Source organism: Cervus elaphus, chromosome 21 (genome assembly GCF_910594005.1).
Source record: "Cervus elaphus chromosome 21, mCerEla1.1, whole genome shotgun sequence".
NCBI classification, from domain to species: Eukaryota; Metazoa; Chordata; class Mammalia; order Artiodactyla; family Cervidae; genus Cervus; species Cervus elaphus.
Window position 1 is genome coordinate 63066674 of NC_057835.1, and position 27221 is coordinate 63093894.

The 27221-nt window shown below is 52.9% G+C and overlaps 1 protein-coding gene across 12 annotated transcripts; it reads left to right on the plus strand.

Moving 5' to 3' along the window:
- Positions 1–9596: 9596 nt before the first annotated feature.
- LOC122679522 lies at positions 9597–26988 on the plus strand. Of its 12 annotated transcripts, none has more exons than XM_043880300.1 (5): positions 9721–11194; positions 18344–18437; positions 20410–20468; positions 20551–20765; positions 26279–26988. In XM_043880300.1, exon 1 carries the CDS (start codon positions 9835–9837, stop codon positions 10972–10974), a length of 1140 nt encoding a protein of 379 aa, XP_043736235.1. In that variant the 5' UTR covers positions 9721–9834; the 3' UTR covers positions 10975–11194; positions 18344–18437; positions 20410–20468; positions 20551–20765; positions 26279–26988. The 12 variants fall into 12 exon arrangements, 10 of the variants coding, with proteins under 10 accessions (XP_043736235.1, XP_043736241.1, XP_043736240.1 ...); XM_043880306.1 differs by lacking the exon at positions 20410–20468 and having other exon boundaries at positions 20551–20628; positions 20727–20765; XR_006336428.1 differs by adding an exon at positions 9597–9657 and having other exon boundaries at positions 10957–11194; positions 18344–20765.
- The last annotated feature ends 233 nt before the right edge of the window (positions 26989–27221 follow it).

Below are 27221 nucleotides of genomic sequence, written 5' to 3' on the forward strand. Positions count from 1 at the left end.
CTCTGATCCTCAGTTACCTCTTCCATGTATTGATGTAAAACAAACTGCACTCACACTCTGAGCTTCAGGTCTTCACCTATAAAAAATAGATTATAAGATTCGGTGAGCTTTTACCTTTAAAGTAAAAGACGCTTGCTCCTTGGAAAGTTACGACCAGCCTAGACAGCATATTAAAAAGCGGAGACATTACTTTGCCAACAAGGTCTGTCTAGTCAAGGCTATGGTTTTTCCAGTAGTCATGTATGGATGTGAGAGTTGGACTATATAGAAAGCTGAGCGCCGAAGAACTGGTGCTTTTGAACTGTGGTGTTGGAGAAGACTCTTGAGAGTCCCTTGGACTGCAAGGAGGTCCAACCAGTCCATCCTACAGGAGATCAGTCCTGAATATTCATTGGAAGGACTGATGCTGAAGCTGAAACTCCCAATACTTTGGCCACCTGATGCGAAGAGCTGACTCATTTGAAAAGACCCTGATGCTGGGAAAGATTGAAGGTGGGAGGAGAAGGGGACGACAGAGGATGAGATGGTTGGATGGCATCACCGACTCAATGGACATGAGTTTGAGTAAACTCCAGGACTTGGTGATGGACAGGGAGGCCTGGCATGCTGCAGTCCATGGGGTCGCAAAGAGTCGGACACGACTGAGCGACTGAACTGAACTGAACTGAGCTTTTACCTTTAAAGTACTGAGAAAAGTGCTCAGCATGTGGTAAAGTTTAAGCATGTGTTTGCCATTGTGTCTCCTGGGTTCCTGCTTGTTGAATCTCCCTGGGGCTCAAAATCCTCTCACTCCTGATGACTCCTGGATAAGATGTTCTGGTAATGGAGACTGCGTGGAATTACTGATGACTCCACCTTCTTCCAAAAATTCTTTGAAATATCCTTCATATAAAATAGAAACTAGAGGGACTTCCCTGGCAGTCCAGTGGTTAAGAATCCACCTGTCAAGGCAGGGGACTCGGATTCAATCCCTGATCGGGGAAGATTCCATGTGCCACAGGGCAACCGAGTCTATGTGCCACAACTACTGAGCCCACGCTCTCGAGCCCGTCTCTGCAACGAGAAGCCTGTGCACTACAACTAGAGAGTAGCCCCCTGTTGCTGCAACTAGGTAAAGCCCATGCACAGCAATGGAGACCCCGAGCAGCCAAAAAAATAAGCGATAATATGGCAAAAAACTGGGAAACAACTTTAAATAATTAAACAACTTTAGATAAAGCAGAGGTAAGGTTAATCCAAAAGTGATCACCACTTTTGGTCCTGCTAAGTAAGGTCTGACTCCACTTTGTCTCTTAAGTTCCTAGCAGTCAGCCGTTAAAAGGGAAACACTTTAAATTCAAATTTTAGAACTGTTAACAAAATTCAAAGCATCCACAGGATATGGGTGAGGTTTTCTTTTCACAGTGTAGAGCACAACGCCAGGAGCCATTAAGCGCAAAATGTTTTTTTCTAGCAAGGGCCCAGACGCAGGTGGCGGGCCTTCCCGGTTGGTGGGAACAGAGCCGGCATCTCACGCAGCTGCCACTCAAGGAGGGCTCAGGGGTTGGGCGGCAATGGCCGCTATTCCCACTAGATGGCGCTCGTGGATCATCATTGCTGGCAGCACCTCGACGTTGCAGCAAGCAATTGCTTTTCCGTTTTCTTAGCCGATTTCACGTGGCTATTAAGTTCGTCTGTTCTATCATGTTTCTGAACGTCACACAAGCCTCCACCTCTCTGTCCTTTACACTGTCACAGTGGGTTTTGAGGTTGGAGGGGTGGGAGGCAGGAGGAAAAGAGGATTCTCCCTCACTATCCCTCCCCACCTCCATCCACCCACCCTTATTAGCATGAGCTTTTGCCACCACAGATCCCAAACAAAGTACAGGTTTGCAGTTACCATGACAACTGCTGGAGCTGCGCCCACTAACAAGTTACTATGACAACTCTTAGACCAAGGGGGAACCCTTGTTCCTGGGTGTGAGACAATACAACCAAAGGCTGGAACATCTGGATGCTCAAGAAATGTGGTTCTTAACATTTTGAATGCGGCTTTTTCCTTCAAGTTGGGGGTGTCAGGCCCACCAATGACATGCCTATGTCACACAAAGCCAAGTTTACTTAGTCGGATGCATCCAAGAAGCCCACACACCAGGCAAGCCATTGGAACCTCTCGGTCTTTGAGGTCAGGGTGGGCTTTTTGTAGGACCAAGTGGTTGAGGTCAGCTGGAAAAACAGGGAATGATTAGGGCTGGTAGGTGAGGACATAAGGGACTGTTGATTGGTTCAGGTTCAAAGAAGGAATCTATTTTTCTTTGGTGAGCATTCCCTGTGTGGCTATGGCTTTGCTAGATCCATGGGTCAGTTGTTAGGACTTAAAGTTAAGATCTTGAAGGCAGTTGGTTCGCTGGTTTCTCAGTCTGCCATCTTCCAATAGCGCTTGAGGACATGGGTGTATCTTTTTCATATTCCCAGAGCGTGGCATACACCAGAAGCTCTTTGCAGGGTGGGTGAAGGAACTCACAAACACCCCCCTCCTTTTTGTGCTTCCGGTTCTTCTTCCTGGGCTTGTCCCAGGATGGGTGAGCAGACAGGAAGTGGATTCACGGAACACACAAATTCACTGAAGCACTTATTTTATGCCAGGCACCGGGCGAGGTGCTGGGAACACCGTGATGGGCAAACCAAACAGGACTTTGTCCTGACGTAATCAACAAATACACATAAGACTACACAAAAGAGCCTCAGCTTTGAGGGAGCAGCACTGATGCTAAAGAGCATATGATGAACATGGCTTGGTCAGATTTCCTGGTGAAATGATAGTTGCAGTGAGATGTGAACAAAGAGTGAACCTGCCTCTTTACATAGGTAAAGAGATGGAGGGAGAATGTTCCAGACAAGGGTAATGGCAAGTACCAAAGTCCAGGAGATGGAAATTCACGGGCCAAGGAAGAAGGCCAGTTTCCCTGGAGAGACTCAGAGCACAAGCTTGGTGCAGGACAGGGCCAGCCCAAGCAGGGCTCTGCAGGCCTTTTTATGGATTTCTATCTTTATCCTAAGAAATAGGGAGGTGGCATTACTGTTTTTATAGCTAGGGGTGGGGTGTGTTTTAGAGACATCAAATGATTTGGCAGAAATCCTAAGTGAGGCCATGAATCTTGGAGCTGCTCCTGGGGGTGTGCGTAAAGTAACTGACTGTGTTTCAGAGGGATTTGTCTGGCTTCATTCTGGAGAAAGGACCTGAGGGAGGGCAAGAATTGACAGTGGCAGCTTGATGAGGCTCTGGCATTGGGACCAGAGGGTGGCGGTGCAGTGGAGGGCTGTTTCAGAGGGAGAAGGGCACAGGGCTGGATAAGGATGGGGGAGAAGGAAGAGACACGACGTCTCCAGCTTGTGTGACTGAATGATGGGTTTGGTCACTGACACGTGGGTCCCCAGAGAAGAGGACCAGGTTTTGAGGGGAGGTTTGTGAGTGTGGTCTTGGACATGTGGCATTTGAGGCAACTCTGGGGTGGAGATAACAGTAGGAGGCTGGGTCTTCAGTCTGGAGCTCAGAGAGAGGCCCAGCCCAGAGGCCGCATACGGTCTGCGTAGGTGATAACAGCACAGCCAGAGACTGTTAACTGATGAATGTCTCGGTCCCCATGCCCTTCTGGGGACATTCCTGTTGTGACCTTTTGGTCATAGTAGTGCTTTAGGTGGGTGGGGGAGTTTGTGGGGAATTTGGCTCTCTTCCAAACTCCCCAGGCAGGGTTCACTGGGATGAATGTGGCCCTGAAAGTGAATCTAGGAAGAAACAAAGGCACCCACACAAGTGGTGACATCCCTTGGTTTGAAGGTGGCAGCCTGGAGAAGCAGGTGTGACCACACCCAAAAGTCTAACCCAACCATATCTTACCCTTCCACATAGCGCCCCATGTTCACTCACATCGTATCAGCTGGCCCCTCAGTTACCTGAGGTTACTGAGGTAACTAGTGGTAAAGAACCTGCCTGCCAATGCAGGAGTCATAAGAGACGTGGGTTCGATCCCTGGGTTGGGAAGATCCCCTGGAGGAGGGCATGGCAACCTACTCCAGTATTCTTGCCTGGAGAATCCCATGGACAGAGGTGCTGGTTGGCCTACAGTCCACGGTGTGACGAGTCGGATATGACTGAAGTGACTGAACGCGCGCACACACACACACACACACACACTGAGCATGCAGTGTGTAAGAGACTGAAACACATGAGAAAACACAAGCTCACAGCAGAGACTCACATCTCCAAACCCTTGTGTCCAAGACTTTAGTGCAGTCTCTTCAAATTCAAAATGTTCTGGAAACTCAGTTTTTTGTTTAGTTTGGTGTAAACTCATTTGGCCTCATAACCTGACAGAAGGGGCGTGAAGATGTTTATAGTTTTTATTTACCCTTTTTGCTGTAGGAATGTGGTGTGTTTGATTACAGGGTGTTGTTCCAGAGCCCACAGCTAGTGGTGGAGGTGGTGCAGTTACTTTATATGTATTCTGTGAAAAATCTAAATTCCAAACACATTCCTTCAGATTCTAGAAGGGGGCTAGTGGACCATTTTATCATGAATCTTTTACTACTCAGGGGAGCGTACAAGAAAACGTAAGCATGCTAAAAATGAAGATCCTGAAAGTGTGAAAAACATAATCTCATGTTGGTAGAAACAACTCTTGGTTTTTGAGCACCCAGAACACTGCTAAACAATTTCCTAGACACTGATGAGGGTACAGTGAATAACACAAACCCTATATGTTCACAAAGCTGACAAACTGTATTTTTAAAATTCTATGAAGGATGTGCACACAGATTAGCAGATAGGAAGCTCGAAAGGGCAGACAGTAAAATTGTAAGACCGTTTCTTGATCCACGCAATGTAATTTTTTTTTCTTCTCCACGTTTCCAAAATTTCCTCCAGTGCTCAGGACTCGTTTTTGAATTAGTTGTTGTTTTTTTTTTTTTAAGAGAATCAGTTCAGTTCAGTTGCTCAGTCGTGTCCGACTCTTTGCGACCCCATGGACAGCAGCACGCCAGGCCTCCCAGTCCATCACCAAGTCCTGGAGTTTACTCAAACTCATGTCCATTGAGTCAGTTATGCCATCCAACCATCTCATCCTCTGTCGTCCCCTTCTCCTGCCCTCAATCTTCCCAGCATCAGGGTCTTTTCAAATGAGTCAGCTCTTTGCATCAGGTGGCTGAAGTACTGGAGTTTCAGCTTCAACATCAGTCCCTCCAATGAATATTCAGGACTGATCTCCTTTAGGATGGACTGGTTGAATCTCCTTGCAGTCCAAGGGACTCTCAAGAGTCTTCTCCAACACCACAGTTCAAAAGCACCAATTCTTCGGCGCTCAACTTTCTTTAAGAGAATGGTGATCTTTAATTAACCAGCAATATCAATGAACTAGACCAGCTCCGCCTTCTCCCTCCGCAGTCGCCGCGCCACGGCTGTAGATTCGGGCAGGAGGCTCGCTGCAGTTCTGTAGCTACAGCAGCAGAGGGCGCCGCGACCGCGAAGCTCCGGGCGGGGCCGCGGCCGCGCTTTCCTCCCCAGCAACACCGGCCCGCGCGCCGCTCGGGAGGCGCGGTCTCCCGGCTTCCCCCGCCGGGCCTCTACCTCGCCCCGCCTCCCGCCCGCCTCCCGCCCCAGCCGGGCGGCGGCCTCGCTGCGGCGACCTCGCCCGCGCCTCGCCCCCAGGGCCGGGCCGGGCCGGGCTCCTGGAAACACCCGCCCGCGCCGCGGGGGAGGGCGGAGGGGGCCCCGCGCGCCCCAGCCGTCGGCCCCCCTCCGCCCCCGGCGCCGCCCTTCCCCTGCCCCCGCCCCCGCCCCTCCGCGGGGTCGGCCGGGCTGCGGGCTGACTCGTACTTTGGAGCCGGATGGGGAGACGTGACCGCCGAGACCCGGGCTGCGCCGGGAACAGGCGCGGGGGCGGGAGGCCGGGTTTCTGGGCACCTGGCGGCCGGGGCGGGGAGCGGCCAAGCCCTCCCCGCGCGCCGGGTTCCCAGGGGAGGGGGAAGGGACGTGCGCTCCTCCCGGCGCTCGCGGCCCCCGCCCTGCGCCTCGGCGCGTGTGTGTGCGCGCGCGCCGCCTCCGTTCCCGCGCTAGTCTGCCCCGCCGCGCCCCGGGCCGCCCCGCCGCGGGGAGAGTCTGGCCCCGGAGGGCGGCCAGGTCACCAGTCGGGTCCGCCGTAGGTGGTCAGGCCACCCTCAGGGACCGGGGAAGGAATTTATGCTGTCAGCTCCCAGCCAGCATCGAATCCCAGCCTCGGCAGTGCTCAGCTTCCTCATCTGTAAAATAGGAAAAGTCGACATCCACCTCTCTTCCAGTAGGCTCACATCGAGAACACTGGTTACCCTCCATAGTTTTCTTCTCGATGATGAAGATTCAAAGAGCGAAGAGTGCATAAGCATTTCAGTGACCCACTTTCTCCTTGGGTTAAATGCCTCAGCTCTCGGTCTTCAAGTGTGGCTTTTCTAGGACTCTGATTGCGAACAACCCTCGATATGAAAAACTCAAAAAAAATCCCAGGATCTTAGAATCGAAAGGCGGGGAGGAGTTGCCCCACTGCATTTAACTGCCGGTCTTTCAGATTCCAGTCCCAGCTCTCTGCCACTTGCTGTCTGTTGCTGCTTCACCAAGTGGTTGAGTGTCACTCGGCCTCGGTTTTCTCAGCTGTCAAATGGGAACACAACACTGCTTGGTGGTGACAGGGTCGGGTACTCAGGATTAATCTCCCACTTTCACAGACTCATGTGTCCTTTTGGCAAAGTTGCCCTTTGTCAGGAAATTCTTCCTGGAGCTGTAGATCCTCCCCAGGCTCAAGGCTATGTATCTGCTTCTCAGTCCCGGCAGAGGACGGTTGGTCACCCCCTTGTTAATCGATGTCATTTCCCTTGGAGGAGATGGGCCACTGCCAAGCTCCTCAACCTGACCTTCCTTTACCCTTGACCTTAGCTACGGTTTCAAGGTCCTCCCCCAATCCTGGGGAGGTGGAGGTGGATAGATGCTGAGAAAGCTGAGAGGCCCAGATAGGGAAATTTTCCCTCAATGTGTGAGTTCCTAGCAAAACAGGAAGAAAAGAATGCCTACTGAAAACTAGCCCCATGCTGGGGTGATTTATCCCAAGGCTCTCAAGAACCTTGGAGGTGGGAATCATCACCTCCTTTTTGCCCATAAGAAAGCAGAGGACCTGTTGCCAGGCATTCCCAGTCTGTCCTTAGCTGGATCTTCCTCCACCTCTGAGGACCAGTGAGTGTTTCAGGAGGTGGTGCCTCCTCCACCTAGGGCCCCTTCCAGCTGCTGTGTGGAGCTGTCTGCAGGAAATGGCTACAGTTCCTATCACTGCCTGGTCCTCCCACCGGTGACGTTCCCCCGTGGTTATCACTGGCTTGAAAGGTCAGTTGGCTCTTAGGAAACAAACAGAAGCCTCACCCTCCCTTCCTGTTGGAAACTTTGGCCTCAGCTGCAGAGTGGATGCTTGGGAAACACATTTCAACTCCAGCCCTGGGGAGTCCAACTGCTCCTGGACATCTTTGTCTGGGTGGCTCTCAGGGCTTGTTGGACTTGGGAAGTCTGCAGGCCTGGGGGCCCCTGCTCTGAGTCTGGGCCCTCTCAATGGTGACCATCTGCATCAGCGGTTCTCACCCCTGGCTCCCCAGTAAAAGAATGCTGATACCTGGGCCACACCTCAGACCAGTGAAATCACCTGGCGAGAAGGGGGCCCATGCTTCAACATTTGTGTGTTCTAAAGCATCCCCAGGTAATTTCAGCGTGCTGTCCGGCTTGAGAAATCCTGAGGGAAATCAATACAGAGTGTGATCAAAGCACAGAATAGGAAAGTATTTGAACAAAGGAGGATTTGCATTAGAGACCAGCTAATAAAAGCCATCCAAGGCAGGACGGCTCCTGCAGCTGTGGCTGACAAATTCTTGGAAAGAATCCATCCGTCTGGGAATTGGCATGACTCGGCGCCCCCCCGGGGGGGGGGGGGGTGCGCAGAGGGCGGGACCCCGCGGCTCCGGGTCCCCTCTGGGCCACGGGGCCTGCTTCTCAGATCCACCTCTGCGCTGCCAGGCCTCGGTGCTCTGGGAGCCTCTGTTCTTCCAGTCCAACTGGATTGCTTGCTGTTCCCAGAACTCGCCCGCTGTCTCCCCCTCCAGGTTTTGGTTCCAGGCATTTGTTTCCGTCTGGAATGTCCTTTCTCCCATCTGTTCAAATCATTTCTCTTCAAGGTCCCTGCCCTCAGGCCAGCTCCACCACGCCCGTCTCCCGGCCCCCCACCCCACCTCCCCCAGCCCCGCTTCCCGGGCTGTCACTGCGAGGGTGTGCCCAGGGTCGTCTCCCCGGCCAGGCTGTGCATGCAGGAAGGGCGGGGGCCGTCGGCACAGGGACCCTCTGTGGCTTCTTCCTGCCCCGCCTGTCCCTGGGGGTGGGGGCGCCTTGCCTGGAGGGGCTGCACGCGTTTCCTGCATGCGACAGCAGTTGTCCCTGTTCCCAGGCAGGGTGGACAGTCACACAGACCAACCCTCTCCGCTCAGGCCCCTTGCTGCTAGTTCCGTGGCCCGGCCGCTCTATTTCCTGAGCGCCAGGGGGGCCTTGTGGTTAGCCGGCAGCGACAGGAAAGGGCCGAAGCCAGGCCTTGACCCAGCACGTGGTGTCCCCGGCCCCGGAGCCGCTTCCTCGGGGGAGGGGCGGGTCGAGAGAGCGGGGCGGGGGACGAGGGCGTGGAGGCCTGCGTGCTGGTGCGGTCTCTTCCCACAGACACCCCCGCCCTCCCTCCACGAAGTCTTAAAGAGGGTAGGGGGGTGGAACCCCGCCACTTCGGGGGGCCGTCGGGGGCCAGCACTGGTGCCGCGGAACCGCCTGCTCCTGCAGCCCACCCTCCCCAGGGTCCCGCGCTGCACGGCCAGAGCGCGGAAGGGGAGGGGGTCCCGGAGGCGGCCCGCCCAGTGCCGGCGCTGGGGGCCTTGTTCCTTCCTGCGGTGGCCCGCCGCCGGCCCGCGCCGCAGGTGACCCCGGCAGCTTGCCAGTGGTCCCCGCTCCCCTCGGCCGCGCCCACTCTAAAGCCCCCCCTGCCGCAGACGCCTCCTTGGGGTTTTCCGGCTCCGAGCGCCTCAGATGACCTCGCCGGCCGCCGGTCCAGGCCGCTCCCTCCTCCCGCCCCCCCACCTCCCTCCTCCCTCCTCCCGCCTCCCGCCTCCCGGGCTGCGCGGCAGGGCTTTCTGATGAGTCAGCGGGAGCCCGGGAGCCTCCAGCCGCGCCGGGGCATCTGCTCCGGTGACGCACCGTGACTCACGGGCGCCCGGGCAGCCGCAGTCCCCGAGCGCGCAGCGCCGAGTCGGGACGCCGAGCGCAGGCCCCCCACCCCCACCTCCACCGGCCCCTGGTGGACCCCGCTCCCCGCTCCGCGCCCCGCGCCGGGCATCTGGCTCCTCCCGCCTCCAGCGCCCTCCCCACCCCACCCCCGGCTCCCGCCCGCCACCGGCGCCCTCCTCCCCGCGCCCCTCCGCTCCTGGCCCCAGTCCAAGCTGACATCAGACGCTGGCCGCCCGGCCACCCTCTGAGTCAACAGTTTCCGAAGCCGAGCCCGCTGCCAGGGGCGGGGAGAAAGCGCTGCCTCCAGGGGAGGCGGAGGGGGGCCGGCTGGGTCCGGCAGCCGCGGGAGGGCGGAGGTGGGTGGGGACCAGCGGAGGTTTCTTTACAAGAAGTCACGGGGGGAGGGGGGTGCGGGGGGCGGTTAGGGGGAACCGAGAGGGTGAAAACCACCCTGCCGAGCGGCCGGGGCGGAGAGGAAACCTGCGCCCAGAGCCACGTGCTGGAGCCGGCGCGGGCTGGGTGGCTCTCGGAGGATGGGGGCGGGGGAGGCCGCTGCTGGGAAAGGCCCCAGGCCACGTTTCTGGGGGAGGAGAAGCGCCGCGGGTGGACACGCTCGGCCGCAGGCCCGCCGGGGACCTTCGTGTCTGGAGAAGGCGGCCCAAGATCCCTCTGATGGGAGCAGCTCTGGCCGAGCCTCGGAGGGCCGGCCCTGCCTGCTCGGGAATGGCCTTGCAGAAATGCCCTGGCCTAACCTAGTTGCCTCCTCTGACCGCGGTGGTATGGGGTTAGGGCTGAAGGGTCCTCCATCTCACACACCCCCCCCCCCCCACCACCACCTCAAAGAGGATATCTGTCCAAGGATCGAAGAATTTGAGAGGCTGAGTAAACAGGGTGGGTGGCTGTCCAGTGAAAGTGAGGGGAGTGATAGGAAGAAAGGAAACACAAAAAGAAGGAAGGAGAATCCTAACCCTGCCAAGGACCTAACCGCAGTCCTTGCAAAGGTGAGTTTCCTGTTACCTGAGGTACCAGGCCAAAATCCTGAGGAGAGAAAATGGATTAGCTGCAGGAAGGAAGGTGGAGTCTGGGCTTTTTTTGCTCTGTGTAAGAGGCTGGAGTCTCTGAAGGCGATGGTCTGCCACTGTCCGGGTTCAGCAACCACTTTGAGAGGCTGCCTTCCTGTGGTTCTAGGATGTGAAAGTGAAAGTCGCTCAGCAGCGGTGTCCCACTCTTTGCGACCCCATGGACTATACAGTCTGTGGAATTCTCCAGGCCAGGAAACTGGAGTGGGGAGCTGTTCCCTTCTCCAGGGGATCTTCCCAACCCAGGGATCAAAGCCAGGTCTCCTGCATGGCGGGCGGATTCTTTACCAGCTGAGCCACAAGGGTTCTAGGTTGCTCAAGGACAAAAGACCTTTTAAAGAGCACCCGCTTGCACCTAGAAGGTCCCTGACCCTTTGCCCTGCCCCTGTCAGACAGGACGGAATGGAGAGGAGCCAGGAAGACAGAAAGGCAGCAGACCTCCACAGGCGCCTGGGTTTCCTCCCCGCCCAGTCCATCTCATCTCACCCCACCCTACACAACTGCCGTGGGTGGGGGGCTTCCAGCTGGAATTCATTCTCAGTCTCTCTGGGATTTGACTTGTCCTTCTTTCCAAAGCCACAGCTCAGCAAGTGATGCCAGCCCCGGGAGGGGGTGCCCGGGTCTCATCTTGCAGGCAGGAGCACAACAGCTGGGTGCCCAGAACCCGTCCGGATCTGCGCAGAGCTGTTTGTCAGTGCGGCCTCCCAGGACCACGTGAGCTACCTCTCACCCCGTGTGACCCTCCTTCAGACCCTGGCAGAGCAGAGCTCCCGGCCCCCTTCCCCTCGTGCACAGCCTTCTCCCAAGTGTGCAGGTGGGTGGCTCATTTCTGCCGGGTCAAAACCACATTGAGCCAGACTCCTGGGAAGTTCCGTCCTCCAGACCTCTGTAGAAGAGGTAAAAATGACAGCTCTTGGGAAACCAGGGGGTCTCATTTGCTGAGGTGGGACAAGATGCGGAGGCCCTGTGGCATCCAAGAGCAGAAGGACTGGCTGGGGATCCTCATGGGCGCTGTTAAGTTAGGAGCAGAAGGTCCTGGGCACTGGGTGGTTGCCCTTCGGGGGACCCTTTGGTGGGCTGGGCCACCGGGGGATTTATCCTGGGAGCTGAGGCCAGGTGCAGCAGGGCGCTCTGGCTGGATGCTGAAGCCACAAACACTGCAACCCCCACCTTCCACTTTTTTTTTTTTTTTCATGCTGAGAACGCCCTTGGTAGGGGCTGCCTCCTCCACTGTTTCAGGTTCTGCTTTCTCATGTGTGTGGCACAGAGGCAGCTGTCACGACCTCTGTCAGTCTCTTTTCTCCCACTCCCTGATCTGCGTGCCTGTGGCCCTTGGCACCTGCGCTGTCACCCTTCCCACGCTCTGCTTGGCCTGAGAGAGAGAGGTTTTGCTGTCTTCAGCTTCCCTCTCTACCCAGAGGCCTGCTGGGAAGGCTGAGTTTCATCTTTGCAACTCCCTCCTGGTGGAACGCATGAGGAAGTGAATTAGCTGTCAGTTCCGTCCTCTTCTGCCCCATGCTTGGCCTGGCAGCCTCCTTCATGTCTGAGGGTGCTTCCTGTTTGCTGTGTCTGCTGCCTTCACGAGAGCGGCATCCTGGGTTTTGACCCACCCTGCCCTTTGCCTCCAGAGAAGGCAATAGCAACCCACTCCAGTACTCTCGCCTGGAGAATCCCATGGACGGAGGAGCCTGGTAGGCTACAGTCCATGGGGTCGCTAAGAGTCAGACATGACTGAGCGACTTCACTTTCACTTTTCACTTTCATGCATTGGAGAAGGAAATGGCAACCCACTCCAGTGTTCTTGCCTGGAGAATCCCAGGGACAGAGGAGCCTGTTGGGCTGCGTCGGGGGGGGGTCGAAAAGTCAGACACGACTGATGCGACTTAGCAGCAGCAGCAGCAGCAGCAGCCCTTTGCCTCACGATTCAGCTCAGCCTTTGTGACCCTGGCTTGTTCACCTTATGGACCCCTGGAAGCTGCTCAGCAGGAAGAGCCTTAGAACCTTAGAACCTTCCCTATGGGCTTCTCTGGTGGTTCAGGTGGTAAGGAGTCTGCCTACAATGCAGGAGACCCGGGTTCTATCGCTGGGCCGGGAAGATCCCCTGGAGGAGGGAGTGGCAACCCACTCCAGTACTCTTGCCTGGAGAATCCCAGGGACAGAGGAGCCTGGCAGGCTACAGTCCATGGGGTCACAAAGAGTCAGACACGACTGGGTGGCTAACACTGTCTCTGGGCAGAGGGTGGATGGGACCTAAGTGTACCTCACTAAAGCCAGCCTGCCCATTGACTGTACATGTGCACCCAGGAACGCGGGTGGCCCTAGCTGAGGCTGCCATGTCGTGTAAATTCCGCAATCCTACAACAGATAAACTAGGGCCTACCTTCCTTCACAAAACGTTTTCCAAGCATGTCGTTGAATATGAGATTCCTCGTACGCATTTGGACGGCTCGTTTTCCTCGCAACTTTTGGGGAATGGATATATTGAAAGAGATGTGAAATTAGACGAATTGGCAGAGATCAGTTTGTTTTCAGGGAGTCATGTAACCAAGTTCTGTATCACTGCACATGCCAGAGAAGTTGGAGAGGAAACCGAGCCAAACTAGGAACATCTGCCTCAAAGGGTTTGGCATAAGTCCTCAAAACATCTGGCACCTCATGGTAGCATTTGTCACTCCACTGAAAAGCTAACCTTCTGCAGTTGTCCTCGACCAGAGGAGCAGAGGGCCAGGGACCCTGTGTGAGAACATGCGGTTCTAGCTTTGGGTTGTTTATGTCTGAGCTCGACTACCTTGGGCCACCTGCTGATCTGTCTGTGCCCAGGTTTCTTCTCCTGTAAAATAGAGATCCTTATACCCGCTTCTTAGTGTGAGGCGAGCAGAAGTAACGCAACTTAGATTAGGAGTAGGCCTTCCTACTATCAGGTAGCTTTCGCTTAACAATGACCACTCTTTGCCAATTAGGACCAATTAGCTTTCACCGATGTTTGCCAATTAGGAAATTAGGAACGGGGCGGAAACCCCCAGGAAAGTCCCGCGCGCGCGAAAGTATTGACCAATGAAATTGCTTTGCAAACGTGTAACCAGTCCGCTTCTCACCCTATAAATTTGTGTAACAGCTTGGGCTCGGGGCTCTCTGACTCGCACCACTGCGTTGGTTGCGGGCGGAGAGTCCTGGCTCGAGTCAGTAATAAACTTCCCTTCCTGCGAGTTGCATTGTCTTGGAAGCCTTCTCTCTTCCCACTCGGGGATTCGGACATCGGGCATAACACTGAGGGCTCTTTGGAGGACCAGAGGAAGTAATTGACAGCCCCATGGGTGCCCAGTGTACACCTGAAACTATCACAACGTTATAAATCAACTGTACTCCGATAAGAATTAAATGGTTTTTAGCTGTTGGTGGGTAACAGCTTCCTTAAGTGTATAATCTTCTCCATTGGGGTTCTTTAGGTCTGGGTTCTGTACAGGGTCAAGGAAGTCAAATTGAGAGAATGTTGAGCTATTTTTCAGAAGCCACTGGAGCAAGAAGACCAACATTTCTAGGAGAGGTAAGGAATTTAAGAGCAGCACAATGGTGCCAGCCAATGGTGGATTTCAGGCCTGAGAGAAACCTAATAATGAATCATTCTGAAGCCTAGTCAGTGACAAAGATGACTTTTGCCCAGACATTGGCATGTTTGAGCCTTTAATGTGGGAGGTGTTGAAAGAACCTAATAAATGCTTATTCATTGAGTCAAATCCAAGAGTTTGAAGAAAAAGTGCAAAATTTATATTCTGGGTTCCCCTGTGGCAGGTGAGATGTGACCCTGAGGGAAAACACTAAATCAGACCCTGCTCCAGTGGGTGATGGGTCCCAGAGCCTCACGCCGGGCCCTGGACTGTTGCTTCTGTGAATGGGAGCAGATCACGTTCCCAGGAAGGACAGATTGATGGGCTGCATTGGGCACCATTGGGATAGGGAGTAAGAACTGTCCTTCACACCTCACCTCAGCTTTTTCTGGGCTGCCCTGGTGGCTCAGACAGTAAAGAATCTGCCTGCAATGCAGATAGACCCAGTTTCAATCCCTGGATCAGGAAGATCCCCCTGGAGGAGGACATGGCAACCCAGTCCAGTATTCTTGCCTGGAGAATCCCAAGGACAGAGGAGCCTAGCAGGCTACAGTGCATGGGGTTGCAGAGTCGGACATGACTGAGTGACTAACACTTTCACTTTCAGCTCTTTCTGACCCATCTGACACCAGTCCAGAGACTGTATAGTATATTCTCCTAGGACCCCATAACCAAGGAACCACAAACTGGGTGTCTTAAAACAACAGAAATGTATTTGCTCAGAATTCTAGAGGCTGGAGTTATCAGCAGAGCCCTGCTCCCTCTGAGACTCTGGGTAGAATCCTTCCTTGTCTCTTCCAAGGAAGGGCCCTCACATGAGTCCAGGGCCCAGCATGAGGCTCTGGGACCCATCACCCACTAGAGCAGGGTCTTATTTAGTGTTTTCCCTCAGGGTCACATCTCACCTGGCACAAGGGTACCCAGCATATAAACTCTGCACTTTTTCTTCAAACTCTTGGATTTGACTCAATGAATAAGTATTCATTAGGCTCTTTCAACACCTCCTGCAATCCTTGGCATTACTTGGCCTGCAGCTACATCACTCCGATCTCTGCCTCTGTTAGCACATGGCATTCTGTCTGCGTCTTCACATGGCCGTCTCTTTATTAGAACCCCAGTCACACTGAATAAGGGCCCACCCTAATAGCCTCTTCTTTGGTTTTTTAAAAAATATTTATTTCTATTTATTTGTGCATGCTAAGTCACTTCAGTTGTGTCCAACTCTGTGCGACCCTATGGACTGTAGCCCGCCAGGCTCCTCTGTCCATGGGATTCTTCAGGCAAGAATACTGGAGTGACTTGCCATACCCTCCTGGGATCTTCCTGATCCAGGGATCAAACCCATGTCTCTTATATCTCCTGCATTGGCAGGCGAATTCTTTATCTCTAGCGCCTATTTGGCTCCACCAGGTCTTAGTTGTGGCACACAGGATCTTTAGTTGCAGCATGTGGGATCTAGTTCCCTGACCAGAGATTGAACCAAGCCCCCTGCATTAGCATCACGGAGTCTCAGCCAGTGGACCATCAGAGAAGTCCTCTAATAGCCTCTTCTCAATTTGCTTACACCAGCAAAGACCCTGTTTCCAAATAAGGTCACATCCACAGGTACTGGCAGAGGGGAGGGGGGTAGGATTTCACAATATCTTCTAGGGGAAAACAGTTCAGCCGTAACGTGTGGTAAGAGTGATGCCTTTGATAAGCGGGCTGCTGCACAGGCCAAGAGGGTAGTCAACACGGGTGTCTTGCCCTGTGCCAGCAAGGGGGCAGATTGAAACAGCAAGTTTCACCTGTCAGGGGTCTCAGGAACACTCATATCCTTTCATCCAGCAACGTACCACTGGGAATCCAGCTGGAGAAAGGCATCAAAAATGTTGATAAAACTTAATGCACAGAGGTCTTCTCAGTGTTGTTAGAAACAACGTCAACGTCCACCAGTTAAGGATGGTTATTAAAATAAGCTGCCTCCCACATGAGGGGGTGCGAATAGCTTTTAGAAATGATATTTCCAGGAAAAAAAAAATTGAAACATTGAAAAAACGAAATGATATATTCCGTATGTTGTCAACTTTATTTAAAAAATGGACACAGAAGAAAAGAGTCAGTATAATGTTAACAGTCTTCCCCCTTTCTTGGGAGAGATTATGAGTGATTTTTTAAAAAATTATTATTATGGAGCTATGTATGTTCTCTGCATTAGCTTGATAACCAAGGAGAAAAAAGCCTTAATGTTATTTTAAAAATAGATATATAAATAGTTTCCTGGAATATAATTCCAGGAAAGTTCTGGCCGGGAGGAGAGTAGCAGCTGCTGGGTGTCCAGCCGATTTCTGTGTTTATAAGCCACAGCCGTAACCTCTCTAGAATTTCTCAACATGTAGTTGGATGGCTCCCTTCCTCAGAGTTACCCATGATGTTTATTTAAAAATACAGAATTCTAGGCCCCACCCCAGGCCTACTAAACTGGGCCCAGGAATTTGCATTCTTACAGGCTCTGCGCACTTGAGATTGAATTCCCCTTATCGTCGAGGCTAGGGACAACCCACTCATCAGTAATCCAGCATGGATCCAGCATGGTTTCTCACAACAGTCATTTTGAGGAATAAAACCAAATAAACAGAGAAGTTATTCTTTTTATAAAGTTCACTCTTGGGTGCCCCTAGGACAGGAAGCTGCAAACCAAATATTCAAAAGAAGAGAAAATTCATAATTATATTTTATTTTGGAATTAAGCAACAGCGGGTAGTGTGTCTTAATTTATGTTAGGCTAATAATGAAAACGAGTTAACATTCCAGACTCTAGCCTAGTAAGAGATAAAGTGTTAGCCCCTAAGTCGTGTCCGACTCTTTGCGGCCCTGTAGATTGTAGCCCACCAGGCTCCTCTGTCCATGGGGTTTCCCAGGCAAGAATGCTGGAGTGGATTGCCATTCACTTCTTCAGGGGATCTTCCTGACCCAAGGATTGAACCCAGGTCTAACCTGTATTGCAGGCAGATTTTTTTACTGTCTGAGTCACCAGGGAAGCCCCTAGCCTAGGTTGGAATTAAGAAAAGTAGTTGCAGGAGAATGTCAGCCCACACAAAAAGCTTTCCCCTATTACCAAGCGTGTATTCCACATGCCGTTAGTTCAGCATCATTATTATAGATGTGATCACTTTTAACTCACAATCTGAAGCTGAAGCTCTAATACTTTGGCCACCTGATAGGAAGAACTGACTCATTGGAAAAGACCCTGATGCTGGGAAAGATTGAAGGTGGGAGGAGAAAGGGATGACAGAGGATGAGATGGTTGGATGGCATCACCGACTCGATGGACATGAGTTTGAGTAAGCTCCTGGAGTTGGTGATGGACAGGGAGGCCTGGTGTGCTGCAGTCCATGGGGTCACAGAGTCGGACACGACTGAGTGACTGAACTGAATTGAGGTGGCCTTAATTAGTTTAGAGGAATGATGTTGGAAGACGGAAAGTTCTCCACTTTGAGGTGCATGCCGGCTTAGGGCAGGGGCTGGCTGAGACCACCCTCCCAGTCCTGTGGGCTATGACTTGTCCAGACCCAGAGGAGCTGTAGCTTCGGGTGGGGCAGAGAAGGGAGACAGCAGTGAGATTAGCCATCTAGTCAGTAGGTGAAACTCAACACCACAAGGAGGCCAGCGTTCAGAGCATTCGTCCACACTTGTTGCTTCAGGGAGAAAAGATGAGCCATCGGGAGAACGAAATATCCCGAGAATGAAGACAGCTACGTGTGGGAGCCATGATAAAAAAAAAAAAGAACTGAGAGCTCCAGCAGCTGTGGAACTCTGCCCCAGCCTGACAGGGGCATGTCCCCTCCCGGGGCCCTCTCTAGAGTGATGGCTTCAGGCTTCAGGAAGCAGGTCGCCCTGTGCCTGACCTGACCTGTTTGTGTGTGTGCGGGAGGTGGGGGGGGGAGGTGGGAAAGGTGGGCAAAGTGTGTGGTCACCTTTCAGTAACACCTTCCAGTTGTGCTGTGCTGTAATCACCAGCGCTCTGGCCGGAGTGGATGGGAAATGAGAGCTGGGTGGGCAGGACCCTTGTCTGCTCACCAGCTCTGGGAGGCCCCCAGCCTTCGGGCTCAGACTGGGGAGCTGGGGAGGCCGGGCCAGATGGGCCTTCTCCCCTGCAGCACTGGGAGGGAGCGCGGGAAGGCCTCCAAAAGGGTTAGGGCCCATCGAGGGAAAGAAATGTCAAAGGAAGCCCTGTATCTTTCATACAACGTATAATTAACTCTCAACAGAAAGTGCCATGAATTCATAATGGGAGCCGACAGCGAGGGAGGAAGGCTCTGACAAGCATGAGATTTGTCGTGGGTTTTGTGTGTTTTTTTTTTTTTAATTTTTTAAAGGAACATCAACGGTTGCAGCTATAATCGTGGACCTCCTCCAGTAATAAGTGTCTCCCCAGCCGGATCATGCTGTCTCCTGCCTGACCCGGACCGGGTGAGCAGGAAGCGCTTCTCTGCCTCAGAGTTCTCTCCAGGCCCCTAGTGCTCAGGGGTTGGGGGCCGTCAGCAGCCACGGCTCTGTCAGCCTCGGGAGCCAGCCCCAGGGCCCTCTCCTCCCCAGGAGCCATCCTCAGAATCATCCCGGGTCTGCAGCCAGCAGCTCCCGAGGTCGCCCTTCCGGCGGAGCCCAGGCCTCCTCCCTAGTGCCCTGCCCTCCTCCGGGCGGCTGCAAGCTGTGAGGAAGGGTGGGGCGGCTGGAGAAGAAAGGCGGGGAGCCCCTGGGTGGGGTGGCTGCAGGTGGGCAGGGCCTGGGCGATCGCCAGAACAAACCAGGGCCAGCGCACTCCCCTCTGGCCACAAAGGGCTCGGTATGAGGGACACGCCCGCCCCGTGTGCAAGTGGGAGGCTCACGTTTCCTGACAGAGGAGGCGCCCGTTCCCAGACCTGGAGGCTGAAGCCTGCTGGGCAGGCGGCCCCCGCCCCAGCCGTGGGCTCCTGGTGACCCGTCTGGGTGGCTTCAGCCCCTCTTATCCTCTGGTCTGCACATGAGGGTGGAGAAAGGCCTGGACAGGCCGCTTAACTCCACAGCACATGGGCATCTGCCTTTTCTTCCTCTGAGAACGAGCCTTCCTAGGTCCACTCCCCTCCCCCACACAGAGACACTCATGTGTGCGCTCACACAGACACACATTCATTAGCTCCCAGTCTAAATGAGAGAAGGTCCCGCCCAACCGGACTCAGACTAGCCAATTCTATTGTGCAGACCCTTCCACTTCCCCCAGGCCATTGCCTCAAAGAAGTTAGACTAGGCCCCAAAGAAGTCAGGCCTAGCAACGTGTAATAAGAACTGTTGGACTGACCACAGTACATCTTTGCTGATTCTCACGGATCTCCTGGGGTGGCTATGCCGTGCCATGGAAAAGGATGGGTCAGGAAGTTACTGAAACCTTCCCTGCGCCTGGTGGGCTTTGGGTTTTACAACGAAAGAGTTGGTAAATCAACTCTAATAAAAAAGGTAAAAATCAGATGAAAAAAAGTTAAGAGAACACTTTGTCTATTCTCTCTTCATCAGTCAGTCAGGCTGAGAGCCACAGGGTCGCAGGGCGGTCCACACAGCCCTGCAACCCTACTGCATCGTGTGGGCCCTGCGGCCTCTGCAAGCAGGAGGGGCAGGCATGGTCCTCTGACCACTGCTGAAGCCAGTGGTAGTGGATGAGAAGTGGGCCGTCTTTGAATGTAGGGCTTTTCTCTGTCCTCTGCTCTGAACTATGAAGAGGACATTCATATATTGAACATATTTCTTGGACACCATCTAGAAAATAAATATTTCCTGCTCTCGGGAGCTTACATTTGACACAAAAGCCTGGGAGCTTCTCTGCATTCATTTCCTATAGCTGCTATAACAAAGCACCCCAGATTGGGTGGCTTAAGCAACAGAAATGTTATTTTCTCACAGTTCTAGATGTTAGCAATCCAAGATCAAGGTCTTGGCAGGGTTGGTTCCCTCTGAGTCACCCCGATTTCTCCCTGCGTCTTCACATGGTGTTCTCTCTGTGTGTCTGTGTCCAAATTTCGCTTTTTTATAAAGACACCACTCGTATAAAATTAGAGCCCACCCTAATGGCCTTATTAACTTCATTATCTCTGGAAAGACTTTATCCTCAACAAATGTCACGTTCTGAAGTACAAAGGGCTAGGACTCCAGTCTGCTTTCTTCCCTGGGAGGTGGACACAATTCAAGTCATAACAACCTCTACAGAGACGTGTAGGAAAGTATGAAGGCGAGTCAGTTGCCTTTGAGGTGGCTTCAGCCTCCTGCTTCTTCAAGGTCTCTGGTGAATGTATCCGATTGGTGGAACCTGGGTCGTGAACCTGTGCCCCGCTGCAGGGCAGGCTGGGAAATGCAGTTTCTGGCTTCTCACCTTGGGGAGGATGGGCGTCTAATGTGGGATTCTACCCAAATACAGGAAGAGCCTTCAAAGGATTCATGGGAAAGTGGCCACAGAGCACAGGAGGAGTCTATTATGTAGGTGCTTTCAGATTTTCTCCAAGGGGACCCGAAAGCAGAGGATCAGAACAACCGTGCCGATGCTTTGTCTCCCCTTTAGTGCCTGGTGTTGTGTGCTGCCCGCTGCAGAGACCAGACATTGGTGACCACAGAAGACATCTGGCAAGTCTAGAAAATGGTGAACAGCTAACGTTTAATAAGCATTTACTATGTGCCAGGAATTTTCCTGAGCTCCTTAACATGCTCCTTACTTGCCTCATTTCATCCTCGAAGCAGCCTTAGGAGGCAGAGCTGATGATTACCTCCCTTTCCCAGGTAAGAAAACGGAGATACTGAGAGGTCAAGCAACTACTTAGTGGGTGAGAGAGCCAGGGTTAGAACCCAGCTATTTCAATCTGAGACTGAGAGCTTAGCCACTTTGCTCCCTAAGAGATGGAAGAAGATGATGCAAGATGGGGGAACACCTCCCGGCCAGGCTGTGGGGCAGGTGGGTGAGTGCTATTAAGTCATTTGTCCAGGTGGCAACCTGGGAGCTCACCAGAGCCACCCCTGTGTGGCAGATACATTGTCTCACACTCTCTGTGAGCCAAGGTGGGTGTGATGTCGGTGTGAGGCACCCCTGACAAAGTCCTCGGGAATCCTGGGAGGGAGGCGTGGGAGGAGGCAGGGGGGAGGAGGGAGGGAGTGGTGCGGGCTGGCCCAGGAGGCCCTGCCTGGCGTGGCTGAGGACAGCTTGCGTCAGAGGACGCTGGGCAGGGCGGGCCCCCGGCTGGGCCCTTGCCAGGGTGCTGCCTGGAGAGAGCTGGATGTTCCCCAAGGTTCTTCCCCAGGGACCCAGAGGAGCAGCTGGGCCTTGGAGGGGCCGGGGGGCTGCCAGGGCAGACCCTCTGTGTTCAGAGCCTCTGTGTTGCATCAGGGGCTTCCCTGGTGGCTCAGATAGTGAAAAATCTGCCTGCAGTGCAGGAGACCTGGGTTCAATCCCTGGGTCAGGAAGAGCACCAGGAGGAGGGCATGGCAACCCACTCCAGTATTCTTGCCTGGAAAATCCCATGGACAGAGGAGCCTGGCGGGCTACAATTCATTGGGTTGCAAAGAGTCGGACACGACTTGAGTGGCTAACACTTTATCAGGTCCCTGCCGGGCTTCCCTGGTGGCTCAGATGGTAAAGAATCTGCCTGCAGTGTGGGAGACCCTGGTTTGATCCTTGGGTCGGGAAGATCCCCTAGAGAAGGGAATGGCAACCCACTCCAGTATTCCTGCTTGGAGAATCCCAGGGACAGAGGAACCTGGCAGGATACAGTCCATGGGGTTGCAAAGAGTCGGACACAACTGAGCGGCTAACACAGACTCAGGTCCCTGCCGTGACGCCCAGAGGCAGAGACCTGGAACCTCTGTACCTGTGTCTACCCTGCGCCATTGGATGTTGGAGTGTTGCTACTTATACTTTGGGTGGGGCGGGGTGGGGGTTGTGGGAAAAGGAGCAGAAGGAGACAAAAGTGAATGAGACACCTTTCCAAAGCCCCAAGTGTGCCTCCCTGGAGATCTTCTCTGGCCCTGGCCCTTAGGACATTCCAAGTCCAGAGAGTAATTTCAGCAGTGTCCACACACGAGGGGTGTCTGTCATTCACCTGTGAGCTCCCCTTTTGAGAGAGATGGGACCAACCTAGCAGCCTCCATTTTCAAAGGGAAACAGGGTACATGGTGGTAGGTGGGCTTTTCTTAAAAGGAAAAGAAGAGAAAGGTAAAGAGTATTTTCCTTTAGCACTGATACTAAGGTAAGAATAGGATGCTTTCCTATATACTAGCAGAACATTTCCAAAACATACAAGAGTAACAAAAGTAAGAAAGAAATGTGAAGGAAAAGAAATGATCCATTGGAAGTTTTTGATTTTTAAAAATTTTCAGAGGTTTTTATTACACTAGGTGACTGTGATATGAAAAATGAGTGTTAGTCACTTAGTCATGTCCAACTCTTTGTAACCCCCTGGACTGTACCTCTATTCATGGATTTCTCCAGGCAAGAATACTGGAGTGGGTTGCCAATCCCTTCTCCCAGGGATCTGGGTCTCCTGCATTGCAGGCAGACTCTTTACTGTCTGAACCAGTTAATAAAATAGATCAGCTTCAAAAATGTTTACAAATGTCAGTGATATTCCAGAGTTTTAAAACCAAGTTAAATCCACAGTAACATTAAAAAATAACCAGGGTGCTCTAAGGTTCAAATATCTCCTCCCAGATAAGAAGCAGAGAAGGGGGATATTCTTAGAATTTAAAGAATGAGGTGGGGCCAGGGTTACCAGATAAAATACAAGATGGCCTGTTGCATGTAAATTCTAGATAAAATAATGAGCATTTTGTTAGTGTAAAAGCATGGTCCAAATATTGCATGGGACATACCTATATGAAAAAAAAATTATTCATTGTTGAACTGAGATTCAAATTGAGGTGGGCATCATGTATTTTCATTTGCTCAATCTGGCCACGTTGGATGAGTGACTTCTGGAAAGGAGCCTGGCCTGTTAGCCTGGTGCCTGGTGTCGGAGACTCCAGGGAGACCAGGCCTCTGGCTCCATGCCTCCCTCCCACGGCCCTGGGAAAAGGCCCTGGGCCTCTTCTCGGAGCTTTGCCTCCCTGGAGGGAATAGGCAGGGCCCAGCAGCTGCAGAAGGAAGCCTGGAAAACAACCTGGAAACAATTCAGGCTTCTCCGGGCAGCTGCCAACGGATCTACAAGTGCGCCAGGGCCCCCAGATCACACCACAGGCCATCTCCCGTGGGCTTGAGAGGTCGCCCTGACCGCCCCCGCCCCACCGCCTCCCCCCGGGAGTATAGTAACACCGAGCCACACCTCAGCTGACCCTGTAGATGGGCCAGCCTGCACTGACCTCTCCTTCAGGCCCAACACTGAATTGCCCTACATTCTCTGGGGCTGAGGTCATTGAATGCCCGTGGGCCTTTCCTGCAAGGCTGAGGTGCCAATCCGTGGGCATTCGCTGGGCGACTATTGTGTGTGCTGCCCACAGGTACCCTGGGGAGGGATCTGCTCCCCAGGAGCCCAGGGAAACCCCTGATAATGAGGGTCCTGCGATTCCTCCCCTGAAGGTGAGTGGAGCCTGCCTGCCTGAGGCCTCTGGGCCAGCCGAAGACCCTGCAGGCCCTCTGCCCCCTGCTCTGAGAGCCCTGCTCAGGGGCCTTCTTCCCAGAGCTGTGTGGGAGCTGCTCTTGTGTCCTTTTCCAGCGAACAAGGAGGGGAGAGAGCGGGAGGAAAAGGGACAGGCCTGCCCTGGGAGGTCTCAGCTTGAAATGTTGGATGGGAGCACTCACTGGGGTGTTGAGAAAGGAAGGAAGAAAGGACAGCTTACGAGAGAGCCTGGCTTTGGTAAGTATCTCCTCTGAGGTGCTTTTAGTCCCAATTTTTACAGAAGATGAAACAGAGGTCCAGAGAAGTCGTGGAATCTCTCTCAGGTCACACAGAAATGCTAGCCTCAGAATTCCCAGCCAGACCTCTCTGAGTCTTAAACCTGGGTCCACTCTGTGCCTCTTTGCGGCCCAGGAGAGTTCCAATCTAGTTCAGGAGGAAATATCTACTGTCAACTCTGTTTTTCTACTGTGTTAGGTTCCTGCCTCCTCTGCTGCCCCTAAGACTTGGCTCGTGACTGTGAAATTTCCACTAGAAAATCATGCTGAAAGGAAACAGCTGTACTCCTCTGTGTCCACGCCGGGAACCCCATCTCCTGGGCTCTCGACCCTCCTCTCACAGAGCTGAGTGAGCACTTGGGCAAGACCATGGTGGTCTCTCGGCAGTACATTGGGGATTGTCCCTGGTCCCTGCTCTTGGATGGCTCACTTGGTGATTCCTGACGGACTGCAAACCAGCCTCTCAAACCCAGCCTGTGTGGTGGGTTGAGTTTGGTTAAACTGGAGGATGTAGGCCACCATAATGCACCATGCCTACCCCCCGGCTGACGCCGTGACTTGTCCTTGCCCCCTTAGCCCTTCTTAGATGTCCCCCACAGAGGGTTCAAGCCTTCCTTATCTTGGGCATTTCTCAGAGTGTCTTTGGCACTCCAGCCCCCTTGGGTCACCATTCCACCCCCTCAACACCTCACAGCAGTAGGATGACAAGAAACCTCTGAGAATGGGGAGAGCGTGGGGGCTGGGAGGTGAGAGGGAAGGCTCTGCTTCTTCCCGTCATGAACTTCCTTTATTGACTCACCCGTGTGTGTTGGCTGGATGGGGAAACACGAGAGGAGATGGCTGGACGTGGTAATACCAGCCTGGTGGCTCTTGGCTCCAAGTCTGTTCACAGATGTTTGTTAACCAGACATCGTCAGAAAGGACTTCCAAGCTCTACTTGCACCTCCTCTGCTGAGGGTTGACTCAGTAGCATTTCTCAGAAGCCCCTTTCTTCTGTCACAGCTTGCAACTCCTCTGAGACTCCAGAAACATCCAGCCTACGCAACGTCTTTTCTTGACGGAAGCGTGGCCATTGGAACCATACTGCCTGGGTTCCCATCCTGGCTCTGAACCCTCTCAGACTTAGGGGTGATCCTCAATCCCTCTCTGCCTCAGATCCCTCTCCTCTGATGTGGGGACGAGAGCATCTATGGCCCAGAGTTGTTATTGGGATTGCAATGTTATCAGCTGTAAAAGACTGAAAATAGTACCTGGTACGTGGTAGGTGCTGTGGAAGTGTTAGCAGCTGTCTTATTATTACTATTACGGTTCTTTTCTTTCTCCTCTTCCCTTTCCTTCCACGTGTCTGGTCCCATCTTTATCAATGCACTGTCCTCCAAAGCCTCGGGGGGCTGGCTGGGCAGAGCTGTGCTTACAGAGTGGTGTGGGGGCCTTGGAAGGCTGGAGACTCTCGCACAGAGATGAACATGTGCCTCTGAGAAGGGGTGGGGACCCCTGCAGATGGTTCTGAGGTGGGAAGGAGCAAGTCACCCTCTGCTCTACTGAAAGGAGTACAGCTGCCTACAGCAAGGGGCGTGTCTCCTGGTGGTGAGGGAACCTTGGTTCGGGTCCAGATAGTTCAGTTCAGAGAAAAATGCATCAGTCAGAGGACTTCTGAGTGTGTCCGGATGGAGGTGAGGCCACACACCTGGTCTCTCACCTGGGATGAAACTGTGCAACTCCGATGGAATTCAAACCCAGCTCAAGCTCTGATTGAGATTTGAACCCGTGAGCTGGGACTTGAACCCACTGTCTTCTCATTGAAATCACACACCTGGTCTCAGGATTTAATGAAGATCAGGTTCTTTGTGTCTTGGTGTAGAAAGATTTCATTGAGAGGCAAAGTGATAGGTAAGAAGTGTCAATAGATTGAGAGGTACACACTCCACAGAGTGTGGGCCATCTCAGGTGGCAAGAGGCCCCAAAATAAGTGGTTAGTTTTTATGGGCTGGGTAAATTCTTAGGCTGATGAGTGAGAGGACTGTCCAGTCATTTTGGAGAAGGGGTGGGGATTTCTAGGAATTGGGCCGCTGCCCACTTTTTGGTCTTCTGTGGTCGTTCTGTCACAGCACCCGTGGGTGTGTTGTTCAGCATATGGATATATTACAGTGAGTGTATAATGAGGCTCAAGGTCGACTGGAAGTCAAACCTTCCACCATTTTGGGTCTAGTAGATTCTAATTAGTTTATGTTGTATCCACAATGACTATGTCATTCTCTTAAAGGTTATATCCTGTCCCCTTCCCTCTTGTTTCAGAGGTTGCAATTAAGACACTCATACAATAGGACTCTAGTGGGTTGATGGGTGGCTCCCCAAGAAATATGTCCATGTTCTGGCCCCCAAAACCTGTGAATGTGACCTTGTTTTTAAACAGTCTTTGCAGATATCATTAAGAATCCTGAGATGAGGTCATCCTGGATTATCTGGCTGTGTCCTAAATCCAATGACAAGTGTCCTTGTAAAAAGTAGAAGAGGAGAATTCACAAACACAGAGGAGAAGGCCAATGAAGACAGAGACAGAGTCTGAAGCTATGCAGCCAAAGAAAGCCTGGAGCCACCAGAAGCTGGAAGGGAAACTTTGGAGAGAATGCAGCCCTGAGGACAACTTGACCTTGGATTTTTTTGCTCCCAGAACTGTGAGAAAATTCATTTCTGTTGTTTTAAGCCACCCAGTTTGTGGTAATTTGTTTCAACAGTTACAGGAAATTAATAACAAGGACCAAGTGCAAACCACAGCCCATCTGCACCCCAAAAGGAAAAGGAAAAGATAAGGGCCCATGGTTTGAAGTGGCGAAGGCAGAGAGAAATGAAACTCAAAGGATCGATGAAGGACTTTCATCGATTGCTGCATGTGACGGAGCGGGTTGTGCACTGCATAGCACTGGGTGTCATATACAGCATGGTTGCAGATCTAAGTATTTATTGCTTGGTTTTTCCCTGCAGGCGTCAGTAAGGTGTCTCAAGGAAGGGGTGCCTCTTAGTAAAGCATATAAAATTACGCTATGGCCTTGTTGGTTTTAGTGAGAAATATGTAGAAAGCCCTGTCCAGTGGAACTTTCTGCAAAGATGGAAATGTTATGCTGTAATTATTGTTGCTGTTCAGTCACTCCGTCATGTCCAACTATTTGCAACCTCATGGACCATAGTACACCAGGCTCCTCTGTCCTCCACTATCTCCCAGGGTTTGCTCAAATTCATGTCCATTGAGTCGGTAATGTTATCTAAACATCTCATCCTCTGCTTCCTCCTTCTCCTTTTGCTTTTGATCTTTCCCAGCATCAGGGTCTTTTACAATAAGTCAGCTCTTCGCCTAGGTG